Source organism: Mobula birostris, chromosome 6, assembly GCF_030028105.1.
Source record: "Mobula birostris isolate sMobBir1 chromosome 6, sMobBir1.hap1, whole genome shotgun sequence".
Classification (NCBI taxonomy): Eukaryota; Metazoa; Chordata; class Chondrichthyes; order Myliobatiformes; family Myliobatidae; genus Mobula; species Mobula birostris.
The window spans coordinates 66,295,569-66,309,088 of record NC_092375.1 but is presented as its reverse complement, the minus strand read 5'-3'; the positions used below and the strand labels follow the sequence as shown (position 1 = coordinate 66,309,088).

General features: G+C 41.6%; 1 protein-coding gene across 12 annotated transcripts in view; it reads left to right on the top strand.

Annotated features, from left to right (window-relative positions):
- Positions 1-13,520, top strand: part of dmd (dystrophin) — a 1,961,093-nt gene that overhangs the window by 890,990 nt on the left and 1,056,583 nt on the right. For all 12 annotated transcript variants that reach the window (XM_072260552.1, XM_072260560.1, XM_072260554.1 and 9 more), the window contains one exon: positions 3,352-3,480. In XM_072260552.1, coding sequence (XP_072116653.1) covers positions 3,352-3,480 — 129 coding nt within the window. The remainder of the gene's footprint in view (positions 1-3,351; positions 3,481-13,520) is intronic.

The following is a 13,520-nucleotide window of genomic DNA, read 5'->3' as shown; positions in this document are numbered from 1 at the left end:
GCATTAATGAATGCTAACATTGCATTTGCCTTCCTTACCACTGACTCAATCTGGAAGTTAATATTTGCAAACCTGGCCACAAAACCATCAATTCCATTATTCAGATCAATAGTGTACAAGGTGACTCAACACGGATTCCCTCGGAGCACCATTAGTCACCAACAGGCCCCTTTTGTTCCCACTCCTTGCCTTCTACCAGTCAGCCAATCTTCTATCCATGCTCACATCTTTCCTATTCTGTCATAGGCCCTTATTTTGTTTAACAGCCTCAGGTGTGGCACCTTGTCAAAGACTATATCTTAAAAAGGCTCAAAGAAAGGAAAATTATTAATGTGGATGGTAGTTGTAAGGTACAGAGAGATATCAATATGTGGGTGAAATAGTTTGGAAAATGCAGATGGAGACAATCCAGACAAATTGGAGGTGATGCATTTTGGGAACATGAATGAGGCTCAAACGTTACCTTTGTGTGATTCTCAAGAGTTAGCTTTTGCATTGGTGGATCTTGAGAGGCAATGGAGTGCATTCTGATAAAGCCAAGTTTGTAGATGAAAAAAATGTGATTCTAATTTCACTTGAAATAAGTACAGTGTTACCTGAGCACCCTTATTGATTCATGGGATCTTTAAAATGATATTTCAAGACGAAGCACTGGTGAGATTACCAGGGAAGCCTGGGGGATCAATTGCAGAGATGTGATGGAGATGATTTTCAGTGAAACCAACTGATTTTTTTTGCCTTTGAATTGAATTGATTTATATGCAGTGTCTATCGGGCACGTCATTGACCAGTGCACATCAATTTTTTATTCATTTCTACTGTGAACTTAGGTGTTAAATTTTCTTTTGTCTGTTATGATTCTGCAAAGCATTTTGGAATGCCTCTCTGTATTGGATGTGCATAATAAATGCCAGCTCCTTGACATTGTGATTTGATGAAGAGGCATGATTACTCTTTTGAGGGAGCATTGAAGATTGTTGCAATATTTTGAAGAAAATTAGGGGAATTCTTCTAGTATTCTTGACACTTTACCCTTCAATTAACATGGATAAAACAGATTGGTCAATATTGAAAGATAGTTGGTGAAAATCATGGTAGCTTTGCTTTACCTATGTACATTCAAACAGTAACAACATTTCAAAACTTCTTTTTTGCTTGGAAAAGGCTCAAGGTTAAGAAAGATCTGATAAATGAAATTATTTTTTAAGAACTGCTGTAACATACAACTGTCTTGAACTTGAGAGATTACTGGTGCAGCTCTATTTCAAGAAAGATTCAGTAAAATTGCCAGAGGCTGTCAATGCTTTGGGACCCTCCCCATTTATATTGCATATTGGGTTCAGAATGTATTTTTAATGTACCTAAAACTTTTTATCTACTGTGAATAATATGTATGCCATAAGTTGGCAGGAGCCTGCACGCTGAAGCTTTTGCTACTGGGGTGCTATATTTTTCCAGCTCCACCTTTGAAAGAGAAAAAATGTTGCAGCTTCTTGAAGCCATGTTATTGGAGTTATTAAGCTAAGTTGTGATGTAAAGCTATGTTGTTGTCTCTCAACAGAAAACTGGAATTCACTTGGGATGAATACTGTATTCTGACAGCCTGCATTCCTTTTTTTGATGCTTGTTGACCATGTTGTGTACACATCATTATGCTCTTGTCAAATTTTCATGCGTTTTTTAAAATACTTTATTTTAAAAAAAACAATAAAATCAACAAAAACATACCATCTCAGAAATGTATAAAAAAGAAATAAGCAAAAAAAAAAGACATACCATTAGACGGATGCCTATTGTACAAAGTGCTCAAAAATACTAAACATTAAATCTCAAATGAGGGCTGTGAGAAATCAGCTGGGGGGAAATTGCTCATCCGCCCCTGGCCGCGTCCAGGTAGGCAAGGAATGGATTCCAGATAGCCAAACATTTTTTAATTGAATTGGTTCTCAAGAGCCTAAGTTTCTCCAGCTGTATGACTGAGATCATATCAGCCATCCATCTCCGAAAGGAAGGGGGAGAAGGTGATTTCCATTCCCTCAAGATAAGTCTTTTGGCAACAATCATCGCCAGCATAAGAGACTGTTGTATGGCTGCAGGGAAACAAATAGTAGATTACGAGCAGCCAAATATAGTGAGACCAGCTTCCAAGGGGAACGATCTTTTATAGGCCTTTGAGTACCAGTCAGATATTTTGGACCAAAATCCAGTCAGTAATGGGCAAAACCAAAAGATGTGTGACAACGTGGCTTCTGTCCCTTGGCATCTATCACACATTGTTGAAACAGAAGTGGGACATTGGCAAGACATATGTTTTTTGATATTTTAAAGAACCCTCCTGACTCCAGGCATCTCCTTTCTAAGTGTGTACGTTTGTTTGATAATTGCACTGTAGCGACTACTGTGAAGATTAGAGACGCCTGGAGAAAGGAGTTGGGCAATGAATTATCTGAAGCTGCCTGGGATAAGTGTTTGTCTATGATACAGGCTTGCTCTGTTAACAGCAGGCACCAACTGATCCAGTTTAAAGTTGTCCACCATCTCCACTACTCTAAACTTAGATTGCACAGGATTTACCCTTCTGTCTCATCAAATTTTCATGCTTAACTTTATTAGCCTTTTGCACAAACTTTTAAGATTGCAAGATGCTGTCTAATACACTTAATAATTTGCTTTTAGACTCTTTATCCTTACCAATTTTTTTGGTTGAGTAATGATTTAGAAAATTCATTGGGTTCTAATTTTGCAGACAACAGCAGTAAGTGAGAATTGTGCTCAGATGTTTTTATTTTACAATGTGCAAGCCAATGAGAGAGATTAAGAAGGATAAATAATTGTACGAAGAGAGAATGCCCATTGCTATGGGTGCCATGGGTAGTTTAGCAGTTCGCACGACGATGCTGTTACAGCTCAGTGCGTTGGAGTTCAGAGTTCAACCCTAGCGTCCTCTGTAAGGAGTTTGTATGTCCTCTCCATGGAATGCATTAGTTTTGTCCGGGTGCTTCGGTTACACCCACAGTCCAAAAATATGTAGCTTAGTAGGTTAATTGGTCATTGTAAATTGTCCCATGATGAGACGAGGGTTAAATCAGAGTTTACTAGGACAGCACAGCTCAAAGGGCTGTAAAGGCCTATTCTGCACTGTAACACTAAATTTAAAAAATATATAAATGCGAGTGTTTTCAGACAGCTCCTTGTGGTCAGCTTGAGCACTGTGTCCAGCTATGAGGTCGCTGTTTCTAACCTTTGCTGTATCATGGAAAACAATTCACAGTTAGTGTTTCAAAAGTCGATAATTATTTAAGTTTGAAAATAACCTTATCACTTATGTACATCCTTTTGATTTTTTCACAGAAAATCCAGTCTGATTTGACAAGTCACGAGATTAGTTTGGAGGAAATGAAGAAAAGGATCCAAAGTCCTGATGTCGTTGGTCAGAGCAAGTCTGCTGGGAGAGTCTTATCACAAGTTGACATAGCACAGGTGATTTTCCATTGATGCTAGCATTCTGCATATTGGTGTAAAGTTCATCGACACTGCTTGATTTATTCCAAACTCAAACCAGTATGCATTTTGAAAGCAGGGGTATGAATGATTCTTTGTACAATTAATGTACAATTCTTCAAAGTAATTTTTTGGAAATAATGCTTTCCTCAGTGAGATTGACTGGTACATCACCACATTATTTTAATTTAGGTCAACCTTTGGCACATGAAGACTGACAAAACGAGTACACCTGCTTTGATGCTCAGTGGCTATTCACTTTCAAATTTTTTTTCAGCCTCTCATTTAGAAATATGCATATCACTGTAAAATTCATTGTCTTGATCAGTTAAATAACATTTTATTATCTCTTGTCTGAAGGCTTAGGTCATCCACTATTACCTCCAGTCTGGCACCTCAAACTTAAGCTCATCCAAAATCTCCTGCTTGTGTCAGAACTCACACCAGGTTCCATTCATCCAGGGGTTCCCAACTTAGGGTCCACAGACTCCTTGCTTAATAGTATTAGCCCCTAGCATAATAAAGGTTGAGAACCCTGCATTACCTTTGCTTTCCAATGCTAGAATGCAAGGAAAAGGGAGCAGGAGTAGACAAGTCAGCCCCACCATTTGGTATGTTCATAACTCTTCTCTCCAAGGTCTCAACCCTTGTTTGCCAGTTCCCTATGTGCCTTCATTTCCTGTTCTTTCAAAAATGAAGCTATTTTTTCTTTAAGCATTTCCTGTAAACTAACCTGTGCAGCCTCCAGGGTAGAGAATTTCAGAGATTCATAACCCTTTGAAATTACTGTGTAACTCTCTTTTCACTTGTAAATTTGTCCTCTTGTTTGAGACAAACATACTAGAAGTAACATCTCAACACTCACCCTACCATTCTCCCGAATGATCACAGATACTCAGTGGCCACTTTGTTTGGTACAACTGTACACCTGCTTGTTAATGCAAATATCTAATCAGCCAATCATATGGTAGCAGCTCAGTGCATAAAGACATGCAGACATGGTCAGTAAGTTCACTTCTTCAAACCAAACATCAGAATGGGGAAGAAATGTGATCTAAGTGACTTTGACCGTGGAATGATTGTTGGTGCCAGATGGGGTGATCATTCAGAAGCTGATGATTTCTAGAGTTTAGAGAATAGTGTGAAAAACAAATATCCAGTCAATGGCAATTCTGTAAGCAAAAATTAATGAGGGAGGTCAGAGGAGGATGGCCAGACTGTCAGGAAGGCGAGAGTAACTCAAATCACCACATGTTGCAACAGTGGTGTGCAAAAGAGCATCTCTGAATGCACAACATGTTGAACCTTGAAATGGATGGGCTACAGCAGCAGAAGACCACAAAGGTGTACTCAGTGACTGCTTTGTTAGTTACAGTGGTCACTAAGTGTATGTTTTAATCATTCCTGTTTGTTCTTCCAAACAGAAAATACCAATATAATTTTTTGTCAGCTTGTTCAGAGGACAACCTCTCTTTAGCATAGGGAATGTTTTCTGGACTGTCTCCAGTGACAGTATATCCATTTTTAAATAACAAGACCAAAAATGTGCACATTATGAGCCTCACCAGTTCCATGCAGAATTGTAATTTTACTTCTCTGTCTATAAATCCCAACCCTCTTACAATGAAAGTGGATAAGGTAAATGCCTTCCAGTCTACTTCCTGCATTTACTTATTTTTTATCCATCATGCACAACTCACTTGGATTGGTTACTACTCTGTTTTGCAAACTTCCTCCATTTGGATGACAGTGTGCCTTTTAATTCCCCCTCACTCTTTCCTATACTCAACTCCATTTCTCTGATTTTTACACATTCAGGGAAGTTGTTAATATCTTGATGTAGGTTCCAGATATCTTCAAAGCAGCATGTATCTTTTTGTCATCAGCAAACTTGGATACCTTGCAAACTGCCCTTCCTGTAATTCATGAATTAAGATAAGACCTTACTGAACTGATCATATGACATTGCAATAACTATATTGTCCCAGCCTGAAATAGGCACATTCAGGACGCAGAGCTAAGTTCCATGGTGTCAGTGCTGTCATGGTGCCAGATGAAGTGAATACCATCTGCATGTACTTGCAGTCTCTCTATGCTCATGTGTCTGTCTCTGAAATGCAATTACATATCTGCTTCCACTACTACCTGGCAGCACATTCCAGGCACCTGCAACTGTCAGTGTAAGTAAGCATTCCCACTCTCACTTCAAAATTAAGATATTTGCACCTTTGGAAAGAAACTCTGACTAGCTTCCAATCTATCAGATTTCCCCTCACATTCTGTTGTCCCAGAGAACACAATGCAAACATGACCAACCTTTGCTAATAGCTAAATGCTTTTTAATCCAGGTACATCCTGGTAAACTCTCTCTACATCTTCTCTGAAGCCTCCACACCCATCCTACAATGGAGTGATCAGAACTGAACATTGTACTCCAAATGAAGTCCAACCACACTTTTATACCGCTGACTCGATTATAAGACTCGATTATCCCATCCTCGGGCTTTGATGATATATTTCCTTCAATGCTGTGAGCTTTTGTGCAATCTTAGGTTGATGACCCGTCAAAAATTCTTATCTGGATGATCAAATTGATTTATATCTTGTCTTAGTAACCATCGATTGCACTATAATAGATTACTGCACCTCTCTGATTCTGGCTTCCTCTCCATCACTGATATCCTTCTTTCAGATATTGGTTATCATATCTTCATGGTCATGGCCCGAAGTGTGGACTTTTTTGTCATATACTTTGTGCAACTCTTTGCATCTTTCATCTTTGACCTGTTACTGAGATACATTCTTGGATATGCTGGGACACATCATCAGTGATGTAACCTGGGGTCATCGTGTGTTTCGGGTCTTTCAGCAACAGACAGCCTCACCCAGGTGACCCAGCCAGGGTTGATCGGGCCCCGGCTTGTCACCTGTATTTAGTATACCCATGTAATATTCCTTTCCAACATTTGGTGTCAAATTTGGTTAAACCATGCTTCATGAGGCACCTTTGGACATCTTTCTGATGGGCACAATATAAATGCAAGGCATTGTTTATTAAAAATTCTTACCTGAGAGAGCAAAATGAAGGTTATTTTTAGAGTGGAAAATAATTTATGAAAAATTGGAAGGATCCTGGTTCATTCAAAATACTTAGATTGGCTTAATGTATATTGTGATTACATGGTGAGAAAGTGTGCAGTCTGGAGCTTCTTATGATGATGCTCATCTTGTCACTTCAAATCAAAAATCATTCACAGTCTGATGTAAGTGAGAGATCTATTTCTCTTGTGCAGTTCTCTTGTGATTTCATGGTTTACAGATGAGTTATGACCAAGGTGTCTCAGTGGCAGACATGAAATGGAAAGATGCAGTGCTAGATTTTTCTATACACCAGTTACTTTGGAATGCTTGTCATTTCAAATACACTAAGTAGATAATTTAGGCTGATAACATTTTTTTTTGTAAATTGGCCACAGAGGATTTCTGAACGATAACTTTGGCAGTTAACTAATAGATTTCACACATTGCTGTAAAGCATAAATGGTCGCTAAATAAACATAAATAAAATGAACATTGAAGTATAATTTTGATCTTTAGTATTGGTGAGCTACATCTTATTAAGAGAGCTATGATACCTGGGAGCTGCCAAATGTAACCATGTTGTGCTTTAGTATTCCATCAGATCCCAAGTGTACTGCTCTGATTTTTTAAAAATATATTGGAATATTAAGAAAACCTGTGCTTCTGCAAATTGAGAATTTAGATTTAATTTAGATTAATGTTTGAACTTTTGTGTTATACTTGGGTTGGAATAAAAGCTGGTCATCTCATTTTGTGCTATAAAGTCATAGGTTTAAATTAATTCAACTTTAATTGTCATTCAACCATGTGTGAATACTCATGAATACAGTCAAACGAGACAGCGTTACTGTGGGGTCAAGCTGCCAAACACATATTACCAACAGTCACAGACAAGAACACATTCATGGAATAAAAGAGTCCTGGTGCCACCCCCCCCCCCCCCACCAGTCCTCGCACATACAAGTCAAAACAACAAACCCATATAGAATATCAGTAAAATACGACACAAAATATGCATATGTGTAGTCCAGAACAACCAGCCCACTGAGATCATCTGTCAATCTACCCAATGCCTGCTAGGCAACAGTGCAGCTTTGAGGCCCAGCCCTCGCATGCACAGGCACATAAAGAATATTAGTAAAAACACAACCAGACATATATATGTGTATGCAGTCGAGACCCTTCAGTCGATCACAAATGCACTACACCGCCCCCGGTAGAATACAATGGCTTGGATGCCTCTCCCCTAGCCAACAACTCCATGGCTTGAGGCCCTAGTCCATTGAGTGCCACCAAAACAAAATCAGGTGACTGTGACAGAGCTTGTCTTCTGCCGAGTGAAAACCTAGGAGGGCAGCGTTGCCTCTGCTCTGGATGCCACACCACACTGACCCTGGTGAAGCGCAATGATTTGTCTTCTCTCTGCGGTGGCTGCAAACAGACAACGCCATGGCGTCAGGCCTAGACCACAGTACAATTGAGGCTAGGGAGTTCCCCATTTCCCTATATCACTTTCCCTATCTGTTGATTGATTGAGTTACTTCTGAGTGCAGGAAAAGTATTAGTTTTTGTCTGCAATCTTATGTAGCAAAGGAAAGGTCAAAGACCTTGGATCAACACAGTCTAAATGTTAATATGAAAATGTCTTTTTGTTTAATATGAGCAGGTTATCATTTCTTATGATGGCAGACCAATGTTCATAGAAAATGCTTAGTGATTATGAAAGTACTCAAGATGTAATTCCACACTCACTCAGATTGCATGTCATGAGACCATAAGGTATAAGATCACAATTAGGCCTTTTGGCCTAGCGAGTCTGCTCCGCCATTCCATTGCAGCTGATTTATCATTCCTTTCAAACCCTTTCTCCTGCCTTCTCCCCATATCCTTTGATGCCCTGACTAATCTCTTGCAGTCTCCCTGCTTTCTCAGCACAACCTGCTTTTCCACCTGTCTCTGCACTGTCTGCTAACTTGGCCACAAAGCTATCAATACCACCATCCTAATTATTAATATATCACTTGAAAATAGGTGGTCCCAACTCAGACCCCTGTGGAACACCACTAGGCACTGGCAGCCAACGAAATAAGGCCCCCTTTATTCCGCTCTTTGTCTCCTGTCGTCAACCAATCTTCTATCCATGCTAGTGTCTTTACTGTAAAACCATGATCTTTTATCTTATTAAAAAACCTTATGTGTGGTACCTTGTCAAAGGTCTTCTGAAAATCCAGATAAACTACATCCACTGACTCTACTTTGTCTATCCCACTTGTTATTTCCTCACAGAATTCCAACTGATTTGTGAGGAAAGATTTTTAGTTGCCTTCTGTTGGTTTTGAAATACTTCCCAATCCCCTAACTTCTCTCTAATTTTTGCTGTATTATATGCTCTCTCTTGCTATCTTTGACATCCCTTGTCAGCCACAGTTTCTTCATACTCCCAACAGAATACTTCTTCATCTTCGGGATGTATCTTTCCTGTGCCTTCCAAATTGCTCTCAGAAACGCCAGCCATTGCTGTTCTGCTGTCATCCCTGCCAGTGTTCCCTTCCAATCAACTTTGGCTAGTTCCTTTCTCATGACTGTAAATCCTTTTACTCCTCTGCAATAATGATACATCTGACTTTATTTTCTCTCTCTCAAACTGTGGGGTGAATTCTATCATATTATGATCACTGCATCCTAAGTGTTCCTTTACCTTAAGCTCACTCATCAAGTCTGGTTTATTACATAGCATCCAATCCAGAATAGCTGATCCCCTAGTGCAGCGGTCCCCAACCACCGGGCCATGGATTGGTACCGGGCCGCAAAGCATGCTCTACCGGGCCGCGAGGAAACAATATGATTTGGCGATATGAGTCAGCTGCACCTTTCCTCATTCCCTGTCACGCTCACTGTTGAGCTTGAACGCACGCGAGGTTATTACCTGCGCGTCATCCATGTCAGCGCGGGAAGGGGATCAACTCCTCGAGCTTGCAAATGACGGTGGGCTGAAAAGTATGTTTGACATAACATCTCTGCTGGCATTCCGGATCAAAGTCAAGGCTGACTATCTTGAGATAGCCACGAAAGCACTGAAAACGTTGCTTCCATTTCCAACATATCTCTGCAATGAATGCAATGAAAACTAAATTCGGAATAGACTGGACATAAGGAACCTCCTTCGAGTATCGCTGTCTACCATCACCCCTCGGTGGGACCGTCTTGTTGCAGGAAAACAAGCCCAGGGCTCCCACTGATTCAGCGATATTGATGTGTTGCAATGTTCATACGGGGAAAATATGTGCTGTGTGTTTAATATCCAAACGTTACTTAAAATATTATGATGCTATTGACTCATATAACCATATAACAATTACAGCACGGAAACAGGCAATCACGGCCCTTCTAGTTCGTGCCAAACGTTACACTCACCTAGTCCCACCGACCTGCACTCAGCCCATAACCCTCCATTTCTTTCCTATCCATATAAATATCCAATTTTTCTTTAAATGATAATATCGAACCTGCCTCTACCACTTCTACTAGAAGTTTGTTCAACACTTACTTCAAACTCCCCTGTCCTCCCCTGATAATTGACTTATCGCTATATTCATGTGAGAAAAATATGCGCTGTGTGTTTAATATTAAATTCGTTAGATAAACCCTTTGAGAAACAAAATTGAGTGTATTAGTCACTTATCACCTATATTGCGGTCGTGATTAACACCCCACCCTGAACAGAATCGCCAAAAACAATTTGCAGAAAAGAAATCGGCACGAACACGCATGCACAAGTCACGCATGCGCACTGGTGCCCGCGCAAGGCTTCATGGTCATTGTAATCTTTCTTGGGGTAACCCCAACGTTTTGACTGCTACTCTTGTCCGTTGGCAACCCTACCCCCTGGTCGGCCGGTCCACAAGAATATTGTCAATATGAAACCGGTCCGCAGTGCAAAAAAGATTGGGGACCCCTGCCCTAGTGGATTGCACCACAAGCTGCTCTAAAAAGCCGTCATGCAGTCATTCTACAAAGTCCCTCTCTAGGGACCTAAGTTTCTTATCTCTTCCCACAAGATTGCTACATCTTCTGATCCTATATTATCACGTTCTAAAGATTTGATTTCATTTTTTACCAACAGAGTCACTCCACCCTCTCTGCCTACCTGCTGTCCTTTTGATACAATGTGTATCCTGGTATGTTAAGCTTCCAACTATAATCTTCCTTCAGTGTGACTCAGTGATGTCCACAACTTCATATCTGCCAATCTCTAACTGTACTACAAGATCATTTACCTTATTGCATGCATTCAAATATACCACTTTCAGTCCTGTATTTGTCATCCTTTTTGATTTTGACCCCATGCTACTCTTCAACTCAACTACTGAATGTAGTTTTGCCGTGTCATCTGCCTGTCCTTCCTGACAGTCTCACGACACACTACATCTGATTGTAGACTACACCTACTACTCCATTTCTCATCCTCCTGCAAGATTAGTTTATACTCTCCCCAGTAGCTCCAGCAAACCTGCCTGCAAAGATATTCTAGGAAGAGGTACAGTTGACATTTCAGGCCGAGACCCTTCGTCAGGACTAACTGAAGGAAGAGTTAGTAAGAGATTTGAAAGTGGGAGGGGGAGGGGGAGATCCAAAATGATAGGAGAAGACAGGAGGGGGAGGGATGGAGCCAAGAGCTGGATAGGTGATTGGCAAAGGGGATATGAGAGGATCATGGGACAGGAGGCCCAGGGAGAAAGACAGGGGGGGTGGAACCCAGAGGATGGGCAAGGGGTATAGTCAGAGGGACAGAGGGAGAAAAAGGAGAGTGAGAGAAAGAATGTGTGTATATAAATAAATAACGGAAGGGGTACGAGGGGGAGGTGGGGCACGAGGGGGAGGTGGGGCATTAGCGGAAGTTAGAGAAGTCAATGTTCATGCCATCAGGCTGGAGGCTACCCAGAAGGAATATAAGGTGTTGTTCCTCCAACTTGAGTGTGGCTTCATCTTTACAGTAGAAGAGGCCTTGGATAGACATGTCAGAATGGGAATGGGATGAGGAATTAAAATGTGTGGCCACTGGGAGATCCTGCTTTCTCTGGCGGACAGAGCGTAGGTGTTCAGCACTGTAATTCTCTAACTTCCGCTAATGCCTCACCTCCCCCTCGTACCCCATCTGTTATTTATTTATATACACACATTCTTTCTCTCACTCTCCTTTTTCTCCCTCTGTCCCTCTGACTATACCCCTTGCCCATCCTCTGGGTTCCCCCCCCCCCCCGTCTTTCTCCCTGGGCCTCCTGTCCCATGATCCTCTCATATCCCCTTTGCCAATCACCTGTCCAGCTCTTGGCTCCATTCCTCCTGTCTTCTCCTATCATTTTGGATCTCCCCCTCCCCCTCCCACTTTCAAATCTCTTACTAACTCTTCCTTCACTTAGTCCTGACAAAGGGTCTCGGCCTGAAACGTCAACTGTACCTCTTCCTAGAGATGCTGCCTGGCCTGCTGCATTCACCAGTAACTTTGATGTGTGTTGCTTGAATTTCCAGCACCTGCAGAATTCCTGTTGTCTGCAAAAGATATTCGTCTCCCTCTGGTTCAGGTATAACCTGTTCTTTTTGTACAGGTCATTACTTCCCAAGCAGAGATCCCAATGATCCAGAGATCTGAAATGCTGCCTTCTGCACCAATTCCTCAGCCATGCAAATCATCCTATTCTTACTCTCACAGGCGCGCGACACAGGCATCAATCTAGAGATTGCTACCCTGGAGGTCCTGCTTTTCAGATTTCTACCTAACACCTGATATTATCTCTTCAGGACCTCCTCTTTAATCCTACCTATGTCTTGGTGCCAATATGTACCACAACTTCTGGGTACTCACCCTGAGACTTCCCTGACCCTGACAGCTGGGAGGCACTATTCCATCCAAATATCTGTTTTTCACATCCACAAAATCCCCTGTCGGCTCCACTAACTATGGAATCCTTAAACGCTACTGCAATCCTCTTCTCCCCCTTTACTTCTGAGCGACAGAGCCAGACTCAGTGACAGAGACCTGGTCTTTTCTCTGGTAGGTTGCCCCACCCCAACTTCCCAAAGCAGTACTGTATGCTTATTATTGAGGGGACTGGCAATAGGGGTACTCCGCACTGCCTGCCTCTTCACTTTCCATCTCTTGGCAGTCGCCCTACTACCTGTCTCCTGCAACATAGGGGTGATTACTTCCTTTTAGCTCCTAACTATCACCTTCTCCTTCTCTCATATGACAAAATGCATTCAGCTGCAGCTGCAGTTCCTCAACATGGTCTGTAAGGAACTGCAGCTCGAAGTTCTTTGTGCAGATGTAATTATCGGGGAGAGTGGAGGTCTCCCAGAGTTCCCACATCTCACATGAAGAGCATACCACTCAGTCTGGACCCATTCTCACTGCACTATTCTCAATGTACTGTTCTCACCTAAGCTTGTCCTCCTCCAAGCCTGACCATTCTAACACATTCCACTCCCAACAATGACCGCTCCTAAAATGGCTGCTCCGCATACATCTCACTTCTTTTTATTGGCCTTTTCCGAGTGCCCAAGAGATCATGATTGCAGCTCATCAAAGGCCCCAAAAGGCCCTGAGCTCTTTTTTTACCTCATGTCATGCCACCTCAGCTAGACAAACGACTGCTAGCAATGATTGCAACCTGCCAAGTAGTCCCAAAACCCCTGAGCTCTTTTTAAACCTCAAGCCGTTTCAGCCGAACAAGTGACTGTTTGCGCTGCTGAAAATGAGCATGTCAGATTATAATGTATTCTGTCCTGATTCTCTTGTGTTTTCTTGGTCTGTGCAGACTTGGTGATCTTATCTTTGTATTTTGCTCAGTTTATTTGTTCCCACAGATGAATGGAGGCAATTCCATGAGTTTATTTTGAACAGTAAAATTACACTGACAATTGTGTATCTTGACTGCTTC